The sequence below is a fragment of the Lacerta agilis genome, chromosome 15 (assembly GCF_009819535.1).
Source record: "Lacerta agilis isolate rLacAgi1 chromosome 15, rLacAgi1.pri, whole genome shotgun sequence".
Classification (NCBI taxonomy): domain Eukaryota; kingdom Metazoa; phylum Chordata; class Lepidosauria; order Squamata; family Lacertidae; genus Lacerta; species Lacerta agilis.
In genome coordinates, this window is record NC_046326.1 from 15,177,264 (window position 1) to 15,202,180 (window position 24,917).

Consider the following 24,917-nt stretch of genomic DNA (forward strand, 5'->3'; position numbering starts at 1 on the left):
CACCAGTATAATCACCAATGTCAGTTACTGGGAATACACAACACCAATTACGAGCAAGTCCTCTGGTAGCCCGTGAGCTTGTTTCCAGGTGAGTATCAGTATGATGGTTCTTACCTCTAAGGCACAAGTCCAATATTCCTGAGACTGTGGGTTTCACTGTTCTCTGGGGAAGCTGGCCTCAATTATTAATACAGCTCTCTCAATAGTGTTCCTGTGCTTGCAGCAATTTGCTACTGGATCAAGGAGCCTGGGCTACTCAGAGAAGCAGTGATCAGGAAAGCTTTTCTGCAGTTACATATACTGAATTATTGTGTAAAACATATGTTATTAACATGTTTAATATGCTTAGTTATTATTATAAGCTCCTCAGGGCTCTCTAAAGCACCATGTGCATTGATGGATACAAATACACATTAAGTAATGAAGTACAAGAATCCCAATTAAGTATTTGCTGAAATCGTTAAAGCTCCACAGAATCAGAGAGGTGAAGGGTGATTTGTAGGACATATAGCCCACCTCCCTGTTCAATGCTAGAACCATCAAGAGGGCTCTCCTCATTTTCAACCAAAATCTATCCATCTGTAACTTAAACTCCTTAGACCTAATCCTGTCCTCTGGGGCATCAGAGAACAAGTGTTCCCCACCCCACATCTATGTAACAGCCTTTCAGGTACGTGAAGAGTGCTATCATGTTACCACTTAGGGTTTCTTCCAGGGCATCCACGCTCAGTTTTTTCAACCATCCTTCATATGACTCCCTTTACATATGGCTGATCAGCTTTGTTGCCCTCCTCTAAATCATTTTCATTTGCCTGCATCCTCCTTAAAGTATAGCACCCAGAACCTGACACAGTACACTAGTTAAGATCTGATTAATGCAGCTATGGAGTCCAAAGTGTTCAGAGCCTAGCACAACCAAAGTGGATTTTGTCAAACTCATAAACAATGGAAACACTGGCTATTATGTACAAACATGAGGGCATTTCATGATCAACAATTAGAATGCATGAAAAATAACAGAACAGAAAGGATGGCAGTTATGGCTTGGCATCAAGCATTGCTCCGGTTGGCAAAACAGGCCCACAGGAAGAACTCTGGAGGTCATCCTTTAAGCACCAACATGGCTGCTGAGTAGTTTGGCAAGTACTTACTTGATAGTGGAGGCCATGCTCTGTGCTTGCTGCTGAGTGCCGTTATTGATTGTGTTGGGATGTTTCAGCTGGTTCATCTGTTGCTGAGCCTGTGTTCCCCCGCCTCCTGGGCCACCAGTGGGTTTTACGGGGCCCCTCAGCTGTCCATTTTGACTGGAGAGACCCATTATAACAGGGTTCTCTGTTCTGGCTGTACTCATGTTTTGCTTTATAAAGATGTCTTTTTCAACTTCAAAACTTTGTGAGTACACAAACCGTAATAGTTTATTAGACTCTCCAAGATGAAGAGATAAATAAGGTCCTGCTCAATATATGAGTCTTTTATTGCAACGCAGGCAAGCACCTGTAAAGTCACTCAAGAGTAAAGCAGTCACTTGCACTGTGGAACAACTCTCTTAAAAAAAAAAGTCTTCTGACAAACTTGAGTTCTATCCAAAAACCACTCACTTCAATCTGAAAAAGATAAGATAATACTGTTAGCATTTCTAAGTATTTGCTGCAAGCTATACCAGTTGGAAGGATGTCCGCAATGATGCAGATTAGGAGAACTATTTTACTAATAGACTACTGATAGGGAAACCCCCACCCCCAAAGAAGAGTCTTGTGGTGCCTTAAAGACTTAACAAATTTCTTATGGCACAAGGTGGACTAGGGCCCCTTCAAATGCACTGAGTGTGCTCCCGGGTTGGTGGATGTATATACACATGAAGGAAAAGAGAAATATATAAACATTGAGATCAGATAGAAATAAAACACAAAAAATAAAGCCAGAAAATTACATAAAAGTAAAATAATAAGTTATCATCATGATCACCCTGCTTATTTTATGAAATTTTATGAAGTTTTAAACTTTAATGCAATTTTCACTTACTAGGCTTTCTGCATTCCTTTCTATCTGACCTCATTGTTTACATTTCTCTCTCTACACCCAGATGTACCGGTATATAAATTTGCCCACTAGAACTAACTTACTTAATCTGATGAAGCGGACTCTAATCCACCAAGTAATAAAAATTTTTTACGGTGATATCCCAACTGTAGCAAAATGCAAACATTGGAGGACCCTCTGAGCCGGTGGGGGCTGTTGGGGGTGGGGAGAAAAGAGAATCCTTTGTGTCCTGATGAATCTGACCTAGTGTCATGAGGGTTCTGTAAAACTCATTTTTGCTGCAACAGACAAACACAGGCACATCTCTGGAAATGAGAAAATTTCATACACATCCAAAAAGACTCCCACTAGTTTCCCAGCAACTCTGTATTGCAAAAGATGCCAATACAGATGGTGTATTGTCTTTATTAATAAACTAGCCATAAGCTCTCTAAACTTTTTTTTCCAAAACTCTTAATAAGACTAAAAAAAAAATTAGCGTAACATCCTGAATGTACTGCCTTCTTCTTTTCAGTTTTGTTTTTACTACACTACTTCCTATCTGCTGAAAATACTGCTGCAAATGAAGTCTGCACACTGGTGTGCTGCCTTTAAAAAAACTTCTAAAGGGGAACTTGTTTTGGAAATGAAATGGAGGTACACCGTATGGGGACAGTGACAAGCCCCCTCTCCAATTTTCACAAAAGGGTGACTTTGAAAAGCCCTTTCCTGTGCACATACAAAATTAGTGGCCCCAAATCATGTTAAGGGAAGGAAGGCCTAACTATGGCACTTCATAGACACAAGCAAGCGCTCCAAGCAGGAAGTTTGGCTTCTGAATTGCAGAGCACCTCTTCAGCTAAAGCCACCTGACTGGAAATAAGGAGTGAAGTTTGCCAGATGCATCTTACAGGTTTACAAAGATTCTAAAGCAAAGCTTCTTTATGGATGGCACATGCTGAAGTCTTGGTATTGAAGTTACATGTAAAGAGAGGGGTATGTACCCTCAAAACTCAACTGTTCCTCTGAGAATATGTTACAAAAGTATAGCCACTCAGGAGTGGCTGCAGACCACCAGAAAACTAAACAGAAGCTGCTGGGAGGCCTCTGAAATGTTTGTGTTACTGATATTGCAGTGTAGCTAGTTCTCTTGCTACTCTGCTGAAAAGTGACTAAGATAAAACAACTCTAGGCCTCCCTGAGCAACCCCCCAAAGTGTTTGCAAGCTCTTAAGAGTGTAGCTGATACAAGCTGGATTATACAAGAGTGTACTCAATAAAAAGTCTGCATTCCTCCTTTTGCAAGTGTTGTGATTTGAGGAGCTAATTTACTATTTCTTCCAAAAGGGCAAGTCCAGAAATTACCAAGCCAAAACGTAGTACACTCCCCCAACTGCATCTCAACACAACCAAGGTAGAGAATAACAAAAGACCCACAAGGCAACCCCCAACCCCTGCTGGAACTACAACACTGGTCAGAAGACCCCCCCCCCCTGTTTCTTAAGACTGGCTGACCAGCTGCCACAAATAAAAATAATGGGCCTGCTACTGTGAAAAAAAACAACAGTAAATTTTGGTGTTAGAAGTGGCAGCTTTAAAAACATTTTTCTCCACAGCCAGGCCAGGTAGTGGCTGCGGGGCAAAACTGCATATTATGGATTGCATTCATTACTATTCATACTCAGAAAGGGACCAGTGAAATGAATAGGCATGGCTAGATTAGATCCAACAACTTCAGTGGGTCTATTCCGTGTAGAAGCTAGTTAGCTACAACACTAAGATCATTTCCCCCTTTTGGGTTTTTTGGAGGGGCGGGGCTGCAACATTTTTATTACGAAGAAGGTTTCCAAGCCCTTCAGCTTCCCTCCGAGGAAGGAACAAGCGAGTTCCAGGGCGTCTCTTTCTCTCCCCACACCCTTTCCCCATTTTAGTTATGTGTCGGCAAACCGGAGAGGGGGTTTGAGAAAGGGAAGGGGGGGGGAAACCAGCTCCCCACCCTCCGTTCCTCGCTGGACAAGTGAGCAGCCGCCAAGACCTAGGCCAGAATCCCGCGGGCCCACAGCCTCCACTCGGCGCAATAAAGAACCCTTTACCCGCAGAGCGCGGCTTTTAAGGGAAACTGCTGCGACTGCCGGGGCCTCCGCGCGCTTTCCTGGACCCAGAAGTAGAGGGAAGAAAGGAAGGGGGGGGCGCGGCCTGAAGGCCGACAAAGCCGCCGCCGCCGCCGCCCGTCCCTCAGCAGGGGCTGCTTCGTCGGGCCTCACCGGGCACCCGCCGACGGCCCCACAAGCCGAGGCCCGTCCGTCGGCCGTCCCGCTTTCTCCCCACTCCCTGCTTCCTTGTCGCTGAGGGATGTGTGAGGAGAAAGAGTAGGAAAAGGGAGGCCCCGATCCCAGGCCCAGCTACGCACGCGCGCGTCCCATCTTCCGCCGCCCCCGCGCCTCACAGAGGGGAAAAGCCTCACCGGCCCTGCTGCCTGCTCGCTCTCTCTCTCCTTCCTCCTTCCTTCCTCCTTCCTTTCTTTTATTTCTTCCCTTCTTTCGCGCCTGCCTTGCTGCGCTCGGTCGCCCGCTCCGGGTGTCGGCCTATCTCCTAGCCCGTCACTCGGTGGGTCTGCTCCGGACTATGGCGGCGGCGGAGGCGACGCGACAACAAGATGGCGGCTTCCTCCTTCCTTCCTCTCTCAAGGCAGGCCCCGCCCACGCCGGAAGCACCACCCCCTCGGCGTTCGAACGCTTGGGCGCGCATGCTCCGAGCGCCGCCCCGTTGTCTGCGGAGGGAAGAGGACTCCTTGAGGAGTTCTCGGCCGCGATCGAACGGCGACGCCCGCCCCCCTCCCCTCCCCTCCCCCCGGCGCTGATCGGCCCGAGCTGCGCGCGCCGCCTCGGCCCGTGCTAGACGCGGGTGCTCAGGGGCAGACTATTTGCAGGGAGGTGTAAGCCCCTACAGTCCAAAAGCGATTGGAAAGCTTTTCCTTCCTCCTTGCACAAATAAATATTTGAGGTCAATTTGGGAGAGTCAAAAATGGCTTCAGGGTTGCTCTCCTGTACTATTTCAGACACGTGGTTTATAAACTTATGTATGTGTTTGCCTGGTACATTGATGAACATCTATATTTGAGACCTAAGAATCATAGCTGTCAAGTTTCGGATTTGAAAATAAGGGATCAGCACCCTCACCTGTCCCGGGGACAGTCTATGGTTCTCAGGGACAGTCCACGCTGTGGTAACCCCCCCCCCCCTACATATTAATTTACACCAGGCTACATACCATCATCTTTCCCCACATTCATATGTGGGATTTGATTTGAGTAACACATGACTGGAAAGGTTTGCAGTTCCACAAACATAGGCGTTCACTGCCTCAAAATAAAAAGAAGTGAACAAAAGAAGGCTCACTAGGGGGGCAGTGCTAAAAAAAATGTCAACTTTGTAACCAGAGGTTCAACTGAATAAAATCTTGAGTCACATGCACCACAAGGCCCATGCAGCCTCAACTTAAGGTGGCTCCCGGTGTGGCTTTTTACAGGCCCCAGCTGACTGCACAACCTGGCCTTTGGAAAGGCCATATAGACAGATACCTTTAGTTTCTGCACCCCTCCTTTGCACACCTGTCAACACAACCACATAGGCATTTTCCACAACAGCTCCACAGTACAAATCCCTTCTGCAGGCCAGCACCCATGTGCAAGAAATGCGCTGCGCTCCGCTCCCCACAGCGGACCCATGCTCCCTTGCCCTCTTGAATTTCCCTTCTGCAAGCTGCATCCGTGAATAGAACATTGTACCTAAATATTTCCATTCTGCACAACGCGCAGCATTTGCACGACCCCCTCCTGACAGCACCACACATGGAGGGATAATTCCCACACACAGCTTGATGGGCACATGTGCAAAAACACCCCACCCCACCCCACCCCAATAGATATATATATATCAGATCTGCATCAGAGGGAATGGCACATGCCTCTTTGTCAATTTGAGCATAGTTGCACTCCGTGGGCAACAACATACGGGAATAGAAAGCGATGGGCTGGCCGGGTCACCCTCTTATATACCTGCTGGGATTGACAAGTCATCTGACCCTCACCTGAATCTTATAGCTCTCTGGTAGCTGCTTCTAATCAGTTATCATTTAACTCTTGAGGGGAATAATTAGCATCACACATCATGTGCCTGGAAGTTGCCAAACCAATTAACCAACCAGAAAGATTACTGTTAATAGCACCAGTTTTCCTATAACTTGATATTGTTGGATAGTTTTGATCAACTGCATAAGCATTTTTAGTTTGCTTTCTGTTGCCACACTGGAACATTTCTTTATTAGTGCCACTTTGTTTTGTATGATTCCTTGCAAATGAAGGAAAACAACTTTTCTGCTTGTATATGTTGATAGTATAACTTTGGTTGCTGAGGACAAACAAGATTGTACAAAAACAACATTTGGTGCAGGCCATGCTGTAGTGTAGTGCTTATGCGACTGTGAATAAAAGGTGGCTGGGCTCATTGTCTCAGGGTTTTTGGGGGAAGAGGTGACAAAACTGATTTCCAATAAGTGCCCCCCTTTATTTCCATAACAAGTCCTTGGGTCTGTACTCTGAATGGTGACATCAGGGACCTAGAACGTGCAGGGCTTGTCAGTCCAACCCCTACACAGTCTCATCAGGGCTGACCTTAAGGCAATTGGCATGTGGGTCACACAGTTCTGATGTTTCCATATGTACCGGTACTTTGGTTTACATTTGTCCACACAAGTGCTTTCTGCTAAACTCTGGTCACATCCATACTTTACATTTAAAGCACTCTTACAACACTTTAAAAGCCACAGAGAATGCTGGGAACTGTTGTTTGTTATGGGTGCTGCTGGGAATCATAGATCTGTGAGGCCAGCTCCCTTAACAAAGTTTCCAGGATTCTCAGTAACTGTTAAAATAATTTAAGAGTGGCACTTCATCAGATGCACATTAACACACTTTGTGTGTTCCACTGCCTGGGAGTTCCCAGTCATGGGTAACATTTAAACCAAAATCAAATAACTTTTTTTTGGCAGATTTTATAGATGTAGCTCCCGTTTCTTAATCTTGCAGACTTAAGAAGCAGCCACTGCTACTCAAGACACAATCCAATGCTGAGGACCCACCAGCTGAGGGGCCTTTGGTGGAATTCTGTCATGCCACCAAAATGACACCGGATGGATAACACTGGTGGAAAAGAACTGTGGGTGGGTCACTGATGGGAGCAGCCCATCCATGCCAGATCTTATACCTCTGCAGTCCACATCCACACTTCCATCAATGGAGCAGCTGCACACTAACCCGGTATCTGACCCAGGAAATTCCCCTCCCATTAACTTCAGTAGGAGAGGTAAAACCTTTTAAAATAGTTGTCCATATATTGATTTTGGAGAAGGGCCCCAATCTTTTGCCCTCCGTTTCGACCTGAGAGACACACTTCCTGATTTTTCTGAAATACACAAGCAAAGGATAGGTTTTATCTAGCGGGAAAACTGAAAAATCCTGGTGGCAATTTCAACCTGCAGAAATACACATCCCCCTGCCCCAGGAGGTGCCTGCCATCCTTCCCAGCTTCCTGAAAGGTGTTTGCAGACTGCCTGGCAAATGTGCCCTGTGCCCAGACTAACTGCTAAAAGAAGAAGAAGAAGAAGAGTTTGGATTTGATACCCCGCTTTTCACTACCCGAAGGAGTCTCAAAGCGGCTAACATTCTCCTTTCCCTTCCTCCCCCACAACAAACACTCTGTGAGGTGAGTGGGGCTGAGAGACTTCAGAGAAGTGTGACTAACCCAAGGTCACCCAGCAGCTGCATGTGGAGCGGAGACACGAACCCGGTCCCCCAGATTACGAGTCTACCGCTCTTAACCACTACACCACACTGCCAGATGTCACTCAGCCGAACCTAGGTAGGGAAGCATTTAAAAACCTGGCAGGCCTCCTGGGACGCCTTGCATCAGGGATGCTTGTCCTGCTTTGACTATGAGAAAAACTTGTAACTTAAGCAACAGTTATATATTACTAGTAAGTTTATGATGTTATACATTGTTTTGTTTTTTGCTAGAATAGCAATTAAAACAACAACCACCCCTGCAACTGACCGTCTCCACTGTGTTGCTTATAAGGAGTCCAGAAGCCTGTTTGTAAGTCACCAGCTTAGACTAGACCATGGGAAGGCAAACTAAGGTCCGGGGGCCGGATCTGGCCCAATCGCCTTCTAAATCTGGCCTGCGGATTCTTCCGGGAATCAGCATGTTTTTACATGAGTAGAATGTGTGCTTTTATTTAAAATGCACCTCTGGGTTATTTGTGGGGCATAGGAATTTGTTCACCCCCCCCCCAAAAAAAAATATAGTCCGGCCCCCCACAAGGTCTGAGGGACAGTGGGCCAGCCCCCTGCTGGAAAAGTTTGCTAACCCCTGGACTAGATATATTTGAACAAGTAGGTTGCATTTTATTTTCCATATTGTGCTATGTCCATTTGTCCTGCTCGCTTATTTATTTTTTTAAATCTCAATAAAACTTCATATAAGAGCCTGAAGTGTATTTATGCCTTCTCAGGCTGAGAATACAATCAATACACCAGCCATTCCGCCAGCGCAGCTACAGCAACAATTCTCCAGTCCTGGTGTAATCCAAATATAGGATTGACCTGCCCATTCTATTTTTATAACAAGGAAGAAGAGGCAATGAAATTGGGGACACATGACCTGAGCATCTGTGGTGCTTCTAAATATGTGTCTGTAGGCTGCCAATAATGGAAGCAAGTTTAATGGGGTGATGTTTGATTTAATATTTGTATTCTGCTTTTCCAACAAGTGTTTGCCTCAAAGAGGATAATAACAACAACAAACAACAACAACAACAATTTATTTGCGCACCCCAGCCACCTGGCTGGGTTTCCCCAGCCACTCTGGGCGGCTTCCAACAGATATTAGGATACATTAAAATGTCACAGATTAAAAACTTTCCTGAACTTTCCTGGGTTAATTGCAGTTTCCGGGTCACCTTCAAAGGTAGCCCCACATTGCAGTAGTCCAAGTGGGAGATAACTAGAGCATGCACCACTCTGGAGAGACAGTCTGCGGGCAGGTAGGGTCTCAGCCTGCATACCAGATGGAGCTGGTAGACAGCCGCCCTGGACACAGAATTAACCTGCGCCACCATGGACAGCTGTGAGTCCAAAATGACTCCCAAGTTGCACACCTGGTCCTTCAGGGGCACAGTTCTCCCACTCAGGACCAGGGAGTCCTCCACACCCACCCGCCCCCTGTCCCCCAAAAACAGTACTTCTGTCTTGTCAGGATTCAACCTCAATCTGTTAGCCGCCATCCATCCTCCAACCGCCTCCAGGCACTCACACAGGACATTCACCGCCTTCACTGGTTCTGATTTAAAAGAGAGGTAGAGCTGGGTGTCATCTGCATACTGATGAACACCCAGCCCAAACCCCCTGATGATCTCTCCCAGCAGCTTCATATAGAGGAGAGGACGGAACCCTGAGGCACTCCACAAGTGAGAGCCCAGGGGTCTGAACACTCATCCCCCAACACCACTTTCTGGACAAGGCCCCGGAGAAAGGAGCGGAACCACTGTATAACAGTGCCGCCAGCTCCTAATCCCTCTAGACGCTCCAGAAGGATGTTATGATCAATGGTGTCAAAGGCTGCTGAGAGATCCAGCAGAACTAGGAAACAGCTCTCACCTTTGTCCCGCTGGAGATCATCGACCAGTGCAACCAAGGCAGTTTCAGTCCCATGATGAGGCCTGAATCCTGATTGGAAGGGATCCAAATGGTCCGCATCCTCCAGGCGTGCTTGGAGTTGTTCAGCTTGGAGTTGTTCAGCTCAATCACCTTGCCCAAGAATGGTAGATTTGAGACTGGGCAATAGTTGGCCATATTGGCTGGGTCTAAAGATGTTTTTTTAAGAAGCGGTTTAATGGCTGCCTCTATCAGTGGGTCTGGGAAGACTCCCTCACAGAGGGAAGCATTCACCACCCCACAGAGCCCTTCACCCAGCCCTTCCTGGCTCGCTTTTATTAGCCAGGATGGGCAAGAATCAAGGAGACAGGTGGTCGGTTTCACTGTCCGCATCCTCGGAAGTAACAGATTGGAATTGATCCCATGAAACATGACTAGACAGGGCTCCAGCACTCTCCTGCCCCGGCCCTGCTCCCACGGTGGAGTCTAGCTCCTTCTGAATCTGAGCGACTTTATCTGCAAAAATCTTTGCAAAAGCATTGCAGGAGATCTTGGAGTCCCTACCAGGCCCTGGTGATGCAGGTGGTTCTGATAGATTGTGAACCACCTGGAAGAGTCTCCTGCTGCTGCTTTCTGCAGCTGCAATAGCAACGGTGAAGAAGGTCCTCTTCGCCATCGCCATCGCCACTTGGTAGGCTTGAAGTTGAGCTCTAGCCCGTGTCCGGTCTGATTCAGAATGAGTTTTCCGCCACCGGCACTCTAGTCATCTCAGTGACTGTTTCATCGCCCTCAGCTCTGGGGGAAACCACGGGGCTGTCCAGGCTCCATGCAATCGGAGAGGGTGCTTCAGAGCCAGACAGTCAATAGCCCTGGTTAACTCCACATTCCAGCGGGCCACCAGGGAATCAGCTGAAAGGCCATCAATATGGGATAAAACATCCCCTACCACTCTCTGGAAGCCAATTGGATCCATTAAGTAGCAGGGGCGGACCATCCGAATTGGTCCCACCTCCCGGCAGAGGGAAAGGGTCGTGGAGAAGTCCAGTTGCACCAGGAAGTGATCTGACTATGGCACTTCTTTTGTTTCGCTTTTACTTAGTGTCAGATCACCAGCATCCATAGAGGTAAACACCAGGTCTAAGGCATGTCCGCAGCTATGAGTTGGGCCAGACTTATTAGGGACAGCCCCATGGAGGCCATGCTTTCCACAAAGTCCCGAGTGGCCCATAGTAAGGTCGTGTCGGCATGGAAGTTAAAATCCCCTAAGCTAGGTGTCTCCAGGAGAACATCCACCATGGCCTGAAACAGCTCGGGCAGGGAATCCTTGGTGCAGCGGGGAGGTTGGTACACCAAAAGGAATCCTGTACTGCCCCTATTGCCCATCTTCCAGAACATGCACTCCGAGAACTGGGTCTTCCCAATAGGACGCCTGGTGCAAACTTATGACTTCCTAAAAATCACTGCAACCCCCCCCTCCCTGCCCACAAGGCCTGGGTTGCTGTGTGTAAAAGAAACCTGGCAGACAAGCAGCAGCAAGAACAGGTCCATCTGCTTCGTCCAACCAGGCTGCCTAAGCCAATCCGGGCGAGCCATTGTGAAAGGAGGCAGGAAGAATGGAGCTGGGGAAGGCAATAGGTCGCTAAAGGTGGTGTTGGAAAACGGGGAGAGGTGGGGCGGGGTTTAGTGATGAGTGGTCACGCCCACTGGGTGGGGCAAAGCAAAGCTGGGAGGAGCCTCTGGCTTGACTTATTTCGTTGTTATTACTAATATTAATGAGCAATGAAGTATTAATTTGGGGGGAGGGGAATACATTACATTACATTACAGTCCAATCACTACATTTCAATCAATCAATTTTTTTATTACAATAGTAGACCAGTATCTGTAAAGGGGTACAGTCATTTACTGTACAATGTGTAAAACGTTTTGGAAAGCTAAAAAGCATTAAACACAAAGTATATATAAAACTCTAAAAGAGGCGAAAAGAATCTAAAAAAAGGTTTAGGAACATTAAACGGATGTGGAAGAGCATAAAAGGTTAGTATGTAAAGACTATGGCTATCAATTTACAGAGCACTCTGAGATGAATGTTCACTAAATCTATTTTAATAATAATAATAATAATAATAATAATAATAATGAAAAAGTGTTACAACGGAGGAGTACAGGGAAAAGAAAACTGCCTCTCATTCTTTCTTGCTACAAAAGATTTCTCCGCTTTTCTTCTTTTTCTCTTGGGTGGTGTGTTAAGCGGTCACCCTAAGGGGAAACAGGTTCCCCCCCCCCTTTAGAGGAAATGGACTGATCGGAACCTGTCTGTGACATCGGCTCAGAATCCCCACCTCACTTTGCAGTTGAAGCCAACCCCAGCCGTGGCCCAACCGCCTTTGGGTGGCTTAACTGCCAAGAGTACTAATACGTCGTATTAGACAGCGAGAAAGACTTTCCGCAAACTCCGAAATGGTGAGAGGACCAAAAGGAAATTGCTAAATGAGTTTTGAGTCCTTTTATTCTGTTGCAGTTGCAGAGAAAGGAGGGTGGGGGGTTGTGGGGCTGCCCCAGGTGTCATCACTGAGGGGGGTGGCAAAATGACCAAAAGCCCAGCTTAAAAAATAAATAAATTGGGTTCACCAAACTTTTCAGTTGAGTCAAAAAAACGCGGCTGGCATTGGGCGCCACACCAGGGGGTTCGGTAATTTCCGGGGGGCCTGCAGCATCCCCGAGCCACGTGTCTCTGCTGGGAGTGACATGGTGGCTTGGGAGCCTGCAGGCTTGGCCCTGCCTGAAAGGGCAGCGTGGGGTTTGCGTCTGCCCAATGCCTCTCCCTCAGCCGCCCTACAGCTGAGGGGGCGGTGGCAGAGGGAAGCTCCAGGCAGCCTCCCCCACCCGCAGGACCCCCGTGTTGAAGCGGGCACCCCTATGCCGCTGTTCTGCTGTTTCAATTATGGGTGCCTTGAGAGTTAATGTGCTGTGCTTGCTGACCAACTCGTCCTGATGCACCAGCCCCCCATGGCGCCAGGAATGTAGGGCTTCCCTGGCCAGCGACTCAAGGCGGGCAGGAGAGTTTGGCTTCTGGGTTCCTCCCTGTCTCATTTTGGGCTGCTCTCTTTCTCCTCTCTCCCCACCACCACTGCCACCACCTCTGGGGTCCTGTCTCTGCCAGCAGTCAGCCTCTGAGGGTCCAGAATTGCGTGACAAGGTGGCTAGCAAGGAGGAGAGGCAAACAGAAGAACCAGGCAGACCCACGCAGGAGGAAAAACCTCGACTCGATTTGCTGAGTCCTGATTGGGTAGGTGGCAGCAGCCAAAGTGACAATTGGCAGAAGGGGAGGGGGGCATATCAACTGCAGAATGGAAGGCAGCTGGAGGCCTTTCAAGGACGACCACCCCCCGCCCTGGGTTATATTAATGGGTGCCTTGAGTTTTAATTTAATTGCTCGTCTTTTACATTTGAATGTTCATGATACTGTTTATGCCACACAAAATACTTCTCCCTCTTCCTTGCAGGTGCCAACACTAACCCCCGAGAGCTCCCTCAGCTCACTAGACAGTTTGTGGGACTCCTTAAATGAGGTACGTAGCAGACAGAGCAGGAGGGAAGCCCTGCTGAGCTGCACAAGGGCAACCCTGAGGCTGGGAAGGAAGAGGAGGAGGAGGAGGAAGCTGGCCGGCCGACCGGTTGTGAGCAAGGGGGCAGACAGGCAGGGGGCTGCTGGGGGCAGGCTGTGCTTGCTGCCCCACTCGTCCTGATGCACCAGCCCCCCATGGCACCAGGCCTGTAGGGCTTCCCTGGCCAGCGACTCAATGCAGGCAGGAGAGTTCGGCTTCTGGGTTCCTCCAAGGGCAGCTCCCAACAGAATATTAAAAACACAAAACCTTCCCTAAACAGGGCTGCCTTCAGATGTCTTCTAAAAGTCAGATAGTTGTTTATTTCTTTGACATTTGATGGGAGGGCGCCACCACTGACAAGGCCCTCTGCCTGGTTCCCTGTAACTAGCTGTGGAGCTGAAGTTGCAACTGCAGGGCCAGCGCTCTCTGCCCCCCAGCCCAGAGGAGGAGGCGGGAGCCCTCAATGTGTGTTGAATGAGTGGTTTATCCAGTCATTAAAAAATAAGAATAGATATTTATCTTGGGTTGCTTTTGGTTCAGTAATTGTTTTGTAAGTTATCTGTTTGCATGTGTTTGCAGGTGGAGGAACCCCATGACTGCTCTCCTGAAAGAAACAAAGAAAAGACAAAACATGTAGGGCAATCAGAGGAGGACCACCAGTGCTCTCTGCCCCCCGGCCCAGAGGAGGAAGCGGGGGACCTCATTGTGGCCGCGGGAGAAGGAAAGCAGGTAGGGTGTGGTGTGAGTGCGGATTCTGGGAGGTGCCTAGCGGGGCTCATAGCACAATGGTAGTGGCCCTGAAAGGCAGGAGAATGCTCTCTCCAGGGAGGCTCATCTGGCACCTTCATTACTTATCTTTAGATGCCAAGCAAAGACGTTTCTCTAGAACAGAGCTTTCCAAACTGTGTGTCGCCGCACCTTAGTGCTCCTCCCAGGGCTGGAAAAGGGTTCGTTTAATTGAATCACTGTGTTGCCAAATGAGGAATGTCTCCATAGTGTGTCCCCAACATGAAAAGCTTGGAAAGTTCTGCTCTAGAACCAGGCCTTTGGCTCATTGAACAATGCATGGCCTTTTAAACATGCTTGTGGATTGGGAGGTTGGCTTATGCTGTGTTTTTATTTTGTATTTTTATGCTGTCAGCTGCCCTGAGAGTTTCAGATGAAGGACAGCATACAGATTTAATTAATCTGATTGATTGATCAATGATAATGGCAGTTTCCCAGAATCTGGAGGTGAATTGTTTACTTTTCTCACAGGTCTGCGAAAAAGAGAGGCCTCCGAAGACCCTCAGCTGCCTCCCCCTCCGGTCCCTCTTCTCATGGGTCCAGGGGGTGTTCAAAAGACCATCACCGCCAGAAACACCAGGGCAGGTGCAGAAGAGGAGGATTTGCACGCAGCTGAGACGCTGGATGCGCAAGCACCAAGGCAGCGTGCACCCCGGGGTGGGAGGGAATCTATAAAGGGGACTTTTTTTGTTTGAAATAAATAAGTTGACCATTTAATCTGCTTGGATCTGAAAATCATTTCATGGAATATTAATGGGCTAAATTGTAAGACTAAAAGAAACCAAGTCGAACACTAATTACTTAAAAACAAGGGGGACGTAATATGTCCTCAAGAGACACACATAATTAGGAAACATAAAAGGCTGCTAATTAACAAAAAGCTGAGAGATGAATTTATTTCCTCAGATGTGGTTAAAAAGAGAGGTGTAATCAGTATTTTAAGTGCTTTCCTGTCCACCATGGCTACTGTTGAACGATTTTCAGTACCCTTCGAAGGGTAAAGACCTGGCTCAGAAGTACAATGGGAGAGGACTGACTGACTGGGTTGTGTTTGATGAGCGTCCATCGGAAATTCTTCAAGGAAAATCAGGACTGGATTGAAACGAAAGTTTTGAACAAGTTTTCTTCAAACCCAAGAAAAATGTAACTAGACATGTAACTAGAATAAAAATTACAAAAAAATTCAAGCAAATAATTGTAATAGCTACCGTAATAAAGCACTGCTATCTATATATATATAAATGTTCCCATTGCGTGCACGTCCGGCCCCACCTTGCTCCGTAACCACTGGACCAAATCACATCAAATTTAGGACAAAGCGTAACATGACCATGGAGGAAGGATCTGGCATAATAAAAATTAAAAAAAAACCACACCTGTCATGCCTAAAATATAGAATAAAGGCCAAAAAATGGTGCGCCTATTATACCTCACCAGCAAAAGGAATGAAGACTCCAACAGCATCCAATAGAAAGGCAGATGGCCCATTGACATAATCAGACCTGGCCAGAGCAACAATGCCTGTGCCCTCACCTAAAATGGCCGCCGCAGCTTCGCATGTGCCAAGAAAAAAAAACACGGAGCAGGAGGCATGCCTGAGAGATCGCACTGAGTAAGACCAGCTCTGAGGGGATTGTGTCACTGGTGTGCGTGATTTTGGGACTGTGTAAGTTTGGGACTGGGGTGGGGGGAGAATGCTCTTTAAGGTCGCCAGTGCCCTCACCTAAAATGGCCACTGCAGCTTCGCATGCCTGGTGTTTTTACATGAGTAGAATGTGCTCTTTTATGTAAAATGCATCTCTGGGTTATTTGTGGGACATAGGAATTAGTTCATCCCCCCCCCAAAAAAAATATATAGTGCGGCCCACCACATGGTCTGAGGGACAGTGGACCGGCCCAAGGCTGAAAAAGGTTGCTGACCCCTGCTCTAAAGGGAAAGGGAAGAATGAAAACAGGAGCTTCCAGAATAATCTCGGGGTCAGGAGAATTCAAAAAAAGAAAAAAAAAATAACAACACAGCAACGCGTGGCCGGGCCAGCTAGTAATTATATATAATTTTCTTAAGATTTTGGTTTCGTTCGCCTTTACCGTGCTGAAATGTCACAACCTGAACGACCATGGCTTGCCCCCCCCCCCCAGTTTTGATCCTGGGTACGCCCCTGCCAACCAGGTCTCTGTTACACATGCCAGGTCAAGTCCTCCATCCACGATCAAGTCATGGATGGCAGTGGTCTTATGGATCATTCACCTGGCAATGGATCATTGACAATAGCATTTAAAAAATCAGCAAACATTGCAGTCACTATTACTGGTAGGTCATACACAATAGCATATAAATAACAACAACAACAAAATCATCAAAACAAAAAAGTCATAGTAACTCATAGGATTGCCAGGATATTTCATAATCACATGGAAACTTAGACACACACAAAACCACAACGGATTACCCATGGTTATCAAATTCATTGTTTTGCAGCACTGCAATAGATGAAAGTAGATGAAAGTTTCAGTCTACCTGAACTATAGACACTTACACAGAACTTGTTGCTGGCATCCATCTGTACATTTAAAATTCATTTGGGGTGCTTGGGCAAGGTGGTTCATCAGGAGTGTCTTGTCAGCTTCAGAAGTGATTGCAGACCCTCCAAGTGTCCCTATTTTCTAGGGACAGTTCCAGATTTTCAGAAGCCACCCCAGTCTCCAATTTGATCCTGGAATGTCCTGCTTTTCCTTAGGACATCCCTATTTTCTCCAGTATTGGAGGATATGAAGTTATGAGACCCTTGAGCCAAGGAGATAAGTACCGGTAACTATTGCACCTTTAGAAGGCATCTGAAGGCAGCCCTGTATAGGGATGTTTTTTAATGTTTAATGTTTGATTATGTTTTTATATCTGTTGGAAGCTGGGGCAACCCAGTCAGATGAGTGGGGTATTAATGATGATGATGATGATGATGATGATGATGATGATGATAGAATAGGATGTCTCTATTTTAATCGAGGAAATGTTGGAGGGTATGTGATGAAGGAAAAGGATTATCTGGACCCATTTCTACCTGGCTTCAGGTCTAGATGCTGAACCTAAAAAGTCTTAGCATACTTCCACCTGCCTTGCCCAACACTAGAACCCTGGAAGCCTTCATAAGAGAGCTGATCCAGAGGAACAACTGGGAGGGGAGAGACTTTCTGTTTATCATCAGACAGTTTCCAACTGCCTTGCCCCAACGCAGCCTTTCCCAGACTATGACTTTGATAACAGGAGCAGCTGGGAAGAACCAGCTGGGAAGAGAGGAGTTCAGGGATTAGATTTTTTTTTATAAAAAAAGTTTTATAAGTTGTGCATCTTTGTTTCTCCATTTGATCCTTTTACATGGTTTTGTATGTTTTTGTGGTATTTTCTTCATTGTGATTTGCTGTTATTTTTATTGATTGTAGATTGGTAATTCTTTATTGTAGTTTATAAGTGTGAACTGTTTAATTATTCTTTGTTGATGTTTAATTTTACGGTTTACTATTAGATTCTGATGGATTGTTGAATGTTGCTTTGTTTGATATAAGTTGTTCTTTTTAAAGTTATTGTGACTTTTATATTGGATCAGATTGTTACTATTAACGTTTGAGGTTGAGGTTTTATTATGTTTTTATGTGTTGGAAGCCACCCAGAGTGGCTGGGGCAACCCAGCCAGATGGGCGGAGTATAAAAAATTATTATAATAATTATTAATAGCAGTATTTATTTCAAGCAAAGGGGACCGAGAACTTCACTGAACACTCTGAAATACCAGGAAATGGAGAAAGTTTTTTGTCCCCCCCCCCAAAAAAAACCCAACAACAACAGGGGACTTTTTCAATGATAATTTAAAAACGTGATCTTGAAGTGTGTGGGTGGAGATTCTCAATTTGCCTTGCAAAGCAATTTAAGAGCCTTCTTTACCCGTCCCTTCTTCCTACTAGCTGCAGTTTCTGAAGACAAAGCGAGACTCTGCTGAGGATGGTTGACTCCCAAATAATAGAAATGACAGGCATCTCCATGGTTAACTTCACGGTGAGTTGTGGCTAGTTTGGCATAGGCTCAACTTCCACAGTGGGGCAACGGAAGGGTGAGGGTTGGGATTCGGGACATGTCATTTGGGATGTTTACAAGTTAAAATAGGAAATTTTACAAATGCAAGTTGTGAGCTGAAAACCTTCAGGGGGGGGGGCTTTGTGGATTTGTGGCTCTTTGGGCTCTCTAGAGTATCTCCACTCCCAAAGAGGTCTGTGCAAGTCTAAAGATGTGGTCTCAGCCACGGAGAGGGAGTTCCATCCTAAGGCTAGGAAATGTTGCAGAGAGGAGTGGGCACATCAAGCTGTTGCAGCCAAAGCATCTTCTGGGGTGCTTCTGGATTGTAACTCTTTTCGGGTGGGTTCCGTTTACATGTACTGTCAAATTCAAGTTGTGCAATTATATTTGATGGGGAGGTTTTGTGCAGCAAAGACTCGGAAGGTGCATGTGGTCCATTCTTGAGTCTGTGGATCCCTCCTCCCACATATCGCTAAAATGTCAGCATGGCCACACAGAGGCAACTGACACGCAGTTGTCTACTTTGGACTACGGTAGCTCACACTGTGCAAGTTGTGGCTGCATGTGTGTGTGTCAAATAGCATGTGTGTGCGGGGGTGGGGGAGGGTGCTGAGTGAAGCCTAAAGAGGGTGCCATGGCAAAGGGGGAATGAGTTCCAGGAAGCAAATGGGTTTCAGAAGAAACCTTTGAGAAGCTGAGAGCAGGATCTGGGTGCTTTTCTTCAACAGGAGGAAGTTGCCTGCAATGGTGGTTTGGCTGGTACTTCACAGATTGGTGAGATTTCCGCTGCAGGCAGGACACCAGAACCACTGAGTCCCATGGGAGAGATAGCAAGAAAGCTGCTCCCCTCATCCCCTAGAGAGAAAGATGAATTCTCATTTCTCCCTCCCTCTCTCCGGCTGGTGAGCTGACACTTAAAAACTCAGTGTGAGAGTGTGGAGGAAACAAAAGTCATTCTTGTCCTGCTTCTCCATTCAGCTCTTGCTGGACTGTACCACACTGCGAGGGCCTCATGTCAATCTTTTCTTTAATGGCTCAAAGCACATTTAACCCAAGTAGCAAAGATCTAACGGGTCTTGGGTTCAGCCTTCCAAAGAATTGGGGGAGTTCAGGCTAATTGAATAGAAGACCATGCATGTGTGTGTGTGTGTGTGTGTGTGTGTGTGTGTACTGGCTCCACCTTCTATTCAGCATCCTTTGCTGCTGAGAGTCTTGGAGAATATGCTTTTAAGCCTGTGTTTATGGAGTGTATTGTTATGAGACGAATCGTTGGAGAATATTTCATATTGTTAGCTACTTTGAGAGCAACTGGCAATAGGGATGAGGGGGGATTCGATTCAGTTTGCATTTACCGTAAAAGCAAATATATCAAACCAGCACTATCCAAAACAATATGAAAACTAAAACGCCACCATCCTTTGATATTCACACTTATCCGCATTTTGCAACAAAGTTCTCCAATTAAACAGTGCTTACAAAAATGCATATACGGTATTAGAGGAAAGTGTGCATGAATATAAATAAATTGGTGAAAATGATATACAAAATGCATTACGTTTGGGGTGACTGCTTACAAAAATGTGTACATTAGTCAAAACTTTATACAGAAATGAGTTCATTGAGAGAAATTTGCACTGAAATGCCGATGAATTTTCACGAGGTTTTCTTATTGCAAATTTCTGCAGAAATGTGGAGAGATAAATTAATATTATAGAAAAATTAGAAAGTGAAAGAACCAAATTTGACAGACCACTCAATCCCTACTTGACAGAGAGGTGGGGTTATAGTCTGAGAACTTTCTAAAAATAATCAATCAGTTAACTGACCTTCAGATCCAGAGATGTTCTCTTAGTCTTAAGCCACAGTCACTGCTAGGCTGAGCCAACATAAACTTGAACTGGGATAACTTATTCCTTGTAAAGCCACGGACTCAGCGGGTTTTATGTCTATAGGACCTCTGCAATCTGCATAGTTGCAACCACTTTGGCATATGAGGTTGATGTGGTTTTTGATCAGAGCTTCTAAATGACTCTGAACAAAAACTGCAATGTTAAACAAAAGAATAGTTTCATTCAGACAAAACTAAAATAATCAGGAGTATGTTTTGGGGTCAGGAGGTGAACTCCCTCCCATTAACACCATTGGGGGTTGAATTCTGATAGCCTCTTTGTGTTTACGCTCCCTTTATATGTCAGGAATGCAGTAGTTCACCCTTTCAAGTACTTGAAACGATGTTTTTAAATCACATTTCAGTCTTAAACTTGCCCCCCCCCCCAATGGTGGCATAATCTGATCAAATGTTTGTTCAGTACTTTTAAATGTAGGGGTGAGGATTGCACACTTTTTAAAAAACTGTTCGAAGAGGAGAAAGAGATGGGCTTTGCTGCTTGGCACAAGGGCTGACCAATCAAGGCCATGAAAATTGGACTTCTGCTGAGAATGGGATCCCCACGAGTCTGATCTCGCCCAGATGGCTGTGTGTCTGTTTTGTACTTCCATGTGCAAACAAAACTGGACTGTTTAAGTCCAGATCTTGTAGGCTAAAGAATAGCACACTAGCTGCTCTTGGTCATTAAGGTCCTATGAAGCTATAGATCCATTGTTAGACAGGTGTAATTCCTCTCAGGTCCAGATAGCAAAACAAACAGCAAAGCAGCTGTCAGTACCAGGGCACCAGAAAGTATCAACCAAGTTGCTTCTCTGCAGCTGAAAACCACATCCTTTCTGAGAGAAAGTTGTTCAAACTGCATGAGAAAACTGAAGAAATGGGTCATTGTGAGCAGCGAGGATGATTGCTATCTTGGGGGAGCAGCTCGGGCCTTATTTAGAAGTATCTGCATCAGATCAGATACAGGTCAAACAAAGGTGTCAAACGAATCTGCAATCTGGCAGATTGAAAGGTGTGACTGGCAGTTCCTGGTTCAAATACAGTGGTGCCCCGCTAGACGAAAATAATTGGTTCTGCGAATCTTTTCGTCTAGCGGTTTTTTCGTCTAGCGAAGCGGCAATGCAAACCGCGGTTTTCGCTAGACGAAAAAAAATCGTCTTGCGAGGCAGCCCCATAGACAATTTTGTCTTGCGGGGCAGCCTTCGGCTAGACAAATGCCTTCGTCTAGCGAGTTTTTCGTCTAGCGAGGCATTCGTCTAGCGGGGCACCACTGTATGTCTCTTTTGTCTTTAGCACATATGGGGTGGTGCTCAGCTCAATTTTTACTCAGAGCAGACCCGCTGAAATGAATAGACCTGTTATATTTGTGAATTCCAATAGGTCTACTCAGAGTAAAAATGTAGTTGAATACCACTTACAGGTTTGGGGACTGAGTCAGCTTGGGCTGCCCTGTTGGATGATCTGGTATTGAATGAGGGACAGGGAAGGACAATCCTATCACTCTTTCTTGATCTCTCAGTGTTTTTTGATACCATTGACCATGGTATCTTCCTAGATTGACCATGTGGGGTGGGTACCAGAAGCTAAGAGGTTCCAAAACAATGCAGCAAGAAGAGGAAATTATGGACACATCAAGGATGGAGTGCGGGAAGTCAATTTTGGGGGAAATTGTATTAAATTTTAGAGCTTATATCCAATAAACTAATAGGGTGATAGTTCTGGGGGTTATGTTTGTCACCTTTCCTGAGAATTGGGATGATAATACTCTGCTTCCAGCCCTCAGCAAACGTGCCAGTAGTTTATATAAGAAAATAATTTTGCTAGGAGGGGAGACCACCACTCAGAATTATTCTTAAAGACTTCTGAAGAGATCATGTCCTCTCCAGGACTTTTATCAGTCATGAAGGCTATTATTATTATTATTATTATTATTATTACCCCAGCCACTCTGGGTGGCATCCAACAAAATATTAAAATACAATAGTCCATCAAACATTAAAAGCTTCCCTACACAGGGCTGCCTTCAGATGTCTTCTAAAAGTCTGGTAGTTGTTTTTCTCTTTGACATCTGGTGGTAGGGCGTTCCACAGGGCGGGTGCCACTACTGAGAAGGCCCTCTGCCTGGTTCCCTGTAACTTGGCTTCTCGCCGTGAGGGAACCACCAGAAGGCCCTCGGTTCTGGACCTCAGTGTCTGGGCAGAATGATGGGGATGGAGACGCTCCTTCAGGTATACTGGACCGAGGCTGTAGGGCTTTAAAGGTCAGCACCAACACTTTGAATTGTGCTCGGAAATGTACTGGGAGCCAATGTAGTCTTTCAGGACCAGTGTTATATGGTCTCGGTAGCCACTCCCAGTCACCAGTCCTGTCAGGATTCAACCTCAATCTGTTAGCCAGCATCCATCCTCCAACCACCTCCAGACACTCACACAGTCTTTCCATGAATGTCTCTCTGTCTTCAAGCATTTTGGCATGAAGGCATCGCTGAATATCAGCGCAGCAGGGGCTGGGGAAATAACATTTCTATCCCTGCCACATCACCTGCTAATGTCTTTGTCTCGCTTTCTCTGTTCCACAGTTAGATGACTACAATACGTCGGACTATGCGGACCAACTCTTCAATTACACTGACTACATGTGCCCCACGGTGGACGACAACACCACCCATCAATTAAGGGCATTCCTGGTCCCTTTCGTGTACCTGCTGATCTTCTTGCTGGGGGGTGTCGGGAACCTGATGGTGATCGTGATCCTGTGGTGCTACCGACGCTCCCGCAGCTCCACTGAGCTCTTCCTCTTCCACCTGGCCTTGGCGAACCTTTTGCTCGTGTTCACTTTCCCCTTTGGGGTGGTCCAGAACTTAGCTGGTTGGATCTTTGGACCTATCCTCTGCAAGGTGCTCAGCGCCACCAACAGGATCAACTTCTACAGCAGCAGCCTACTGCTGGGCTGCATCAGCGTGGAGCGCTACCTGGCCGTGGTCCATGCGCTGTGGGCCTTCCAGAAGCAGCGAGCCATCTCCGTCCACCTGACGTGCCTGGCAGTTTGGGTCGTCTCCCTGCTGCTGACGTTGCCTGATCTGCTTTTCACAGAAGTCTGGCCGAGCAGGGATAACCAGCCCAGCATCTGCCACTTCAAAGAATACGGCAAACACGGCATCAATGCGTGGCTGGCCACACGCTTCCTGTATCACATCGTGGGCTTCTTCCTGCCCTCGCTGGTCATGTGCTTCTGCTACATAGCCATTGTCAGGGTCCTGTGCCGCTCCCAGCGGCTGAAGCGGCAGAAAGTGGTTAGAGTAGCCATTTTGGTCACCAGCGTCTTCTTGTTCTGCTGGACTCCGTACCACGTGGTGATCTTCCTGGACACCCTCAACAAGCTGGCTACCGCCGATAACGGGTGTACGGTTGAGCTGAGCACAGCCATTGTGCTGAGCGAGATGGTTGCCTTCAGCCACTGCTGCCTCAACCCCATCCTCTACGCTTTCGTGGGCATCCGGTTCCGTCACGACGCTTGCCGGCTTCTGAACAGCCTGGGCTGCCTGAGCCAGAGCACCCTGCAGGACATGCTGGGCACATGCAGGATGGAGAGCAGCACCGCGGAGACAAACATATCACTCGTCAACCGCCACCCTTCCTCCTCACCTTCCACAAATCCCCTAAGCACATTCACAGGCTCTCCTTCTTCCTCCTCTTGTCCCCAAGCCCCAGCTGACCAAAGGGCTCAGGGGGGAGAGTCTGGGGCTCAGCTTAGGCCAAGTCAGAGGCTAGCCCAGCAAGTATCGACAGACCAAAGACTGGACAAGCAGAACCTCGCTTAGTAAGCCAGGCACCACCCTCCTGAAATCCTGTGTGTGATGAATGTGCACTCCTTCCAGCTTTCTTGGAAGAGTCCTGTGATGTTGGCGAACATGCAGTGCTTCCAGATATACAGATCCTGCTTTTGCTTCTGAGGTTCATATTCCCTTAGTGCTCCCCCCCCCCGAATGTGTAACTGTCAGCTTCAATGCAAGCCCTGCCACTCCTTTGTGTTGAGATACTCGCCTCTCCTGCCTATTCATCCGGAGCTCTGCTGTGCCCCAGCGTTCAACCAAGACGACTCACAAGCATCTGCTCAAGTTGTGAGCACAAGGTTAGCCCAGGCATACAAAGCGGGGGCCACACTATTAATCAACTATGGCCCACATGACTTCCTCTGGGGCCGCAGAGACTCCTATCCTGCTTACCGCGGTGCTCAACATGGGGGGGGGGAATTGGGGGCTCTTAATGAAATCCGCAAGACCCTCCCACCAGGCTATTTTTTTGTGTGAAATGTTTTTTTTTCTATTGCCAAAAACATACATGATACTATAACAAGAAATTAAGTCAATGTGAAATAAAATGGCTGATTATAACAGGAGAAAGCAGCAGAGTATGTACCATAATCTCACTTTCGAAAAGCACAATTTCAAAGGGGGGGGGGGAGAGAGACCTAGTGTTGCCATATTTCAAAAAATGAAAATCCAGACACAAAAGTTATTGAGCTTTTTTGCCCAAAGTTGCTGAGCTTTTTGGGCAAAATCGCAAAAAATGACGTTTTTGAGCTATTTTTAAGGTAAATTGGCAAAAAATATACTGCCATATGTCCGAATTTTCCCAGATATTTTGCCAATTTCTCCCTGGACACTGCTTCCGGATGTATGGCAACTCTGGGAAACCCCCGTACACACACACACACACACACACACACACACTGCATTACTTATTACCAAATTATTCATTAATACATGGTAAACTCATAACTCATATTCGGGAATATACCAAAATCAATAAATCTCTTTCATTTTACCAAGTTTTCACTC

At 46.7% G+C, this 24,917-nt stretch overlaps 2 protein-coding genes across 2 annotated transcripts in view; one reads left to right on the forward strand and one right to left on the reverse strand.

Annotated features, from left to right (window-relative positions):
• DDX6 (DEAD-box helicase 6) overlaps window positions 1–4,708 on the reverse strand; it is a 20,476-nt gene extending 15,768 nt beyond the window's left edge. The window contains exons 1-2 of the mRNA XM_033172366.1: window positions 4,483–4,708; window positions 1,152–1,604 (exon numbers count right to left, since the gene is read on the reverse strand). Coding sequence (XP_033028257.1) covers window positions 1,152–1,351 — 200 coding nt within the window. The 5' untranslated portion in view covers window positions 1,352–1,604; window positions 4,483–4,708. The remainder of the gene's footprint in view (window positions 1–1,151; window positions 1,605–4,482) is intronic.
• Window positions 4,644–23,947, forward strand: CXCR5 (C-X-C motif chemokine receptor 5). The gene is made up of 5 exons (XM_033172525.1): window positions 4,644–4,706; window positions 12,896–13,018; window positions 13,236–13,301; window positions 13,917–14,066; window positions 22,656–23,947. Exons 1-5 carry the CDS (start codon window positions 4,644–4,646, stop codon window positions 23,895–23,897), a joined length of 1,644 nt encoding a protein of 547 aa, XP_033028416.1. The 3' UTR covers window positions 23,898–23,947.
• Window positions 23,948–24,917: the final 970 nt, after the last annotated feature.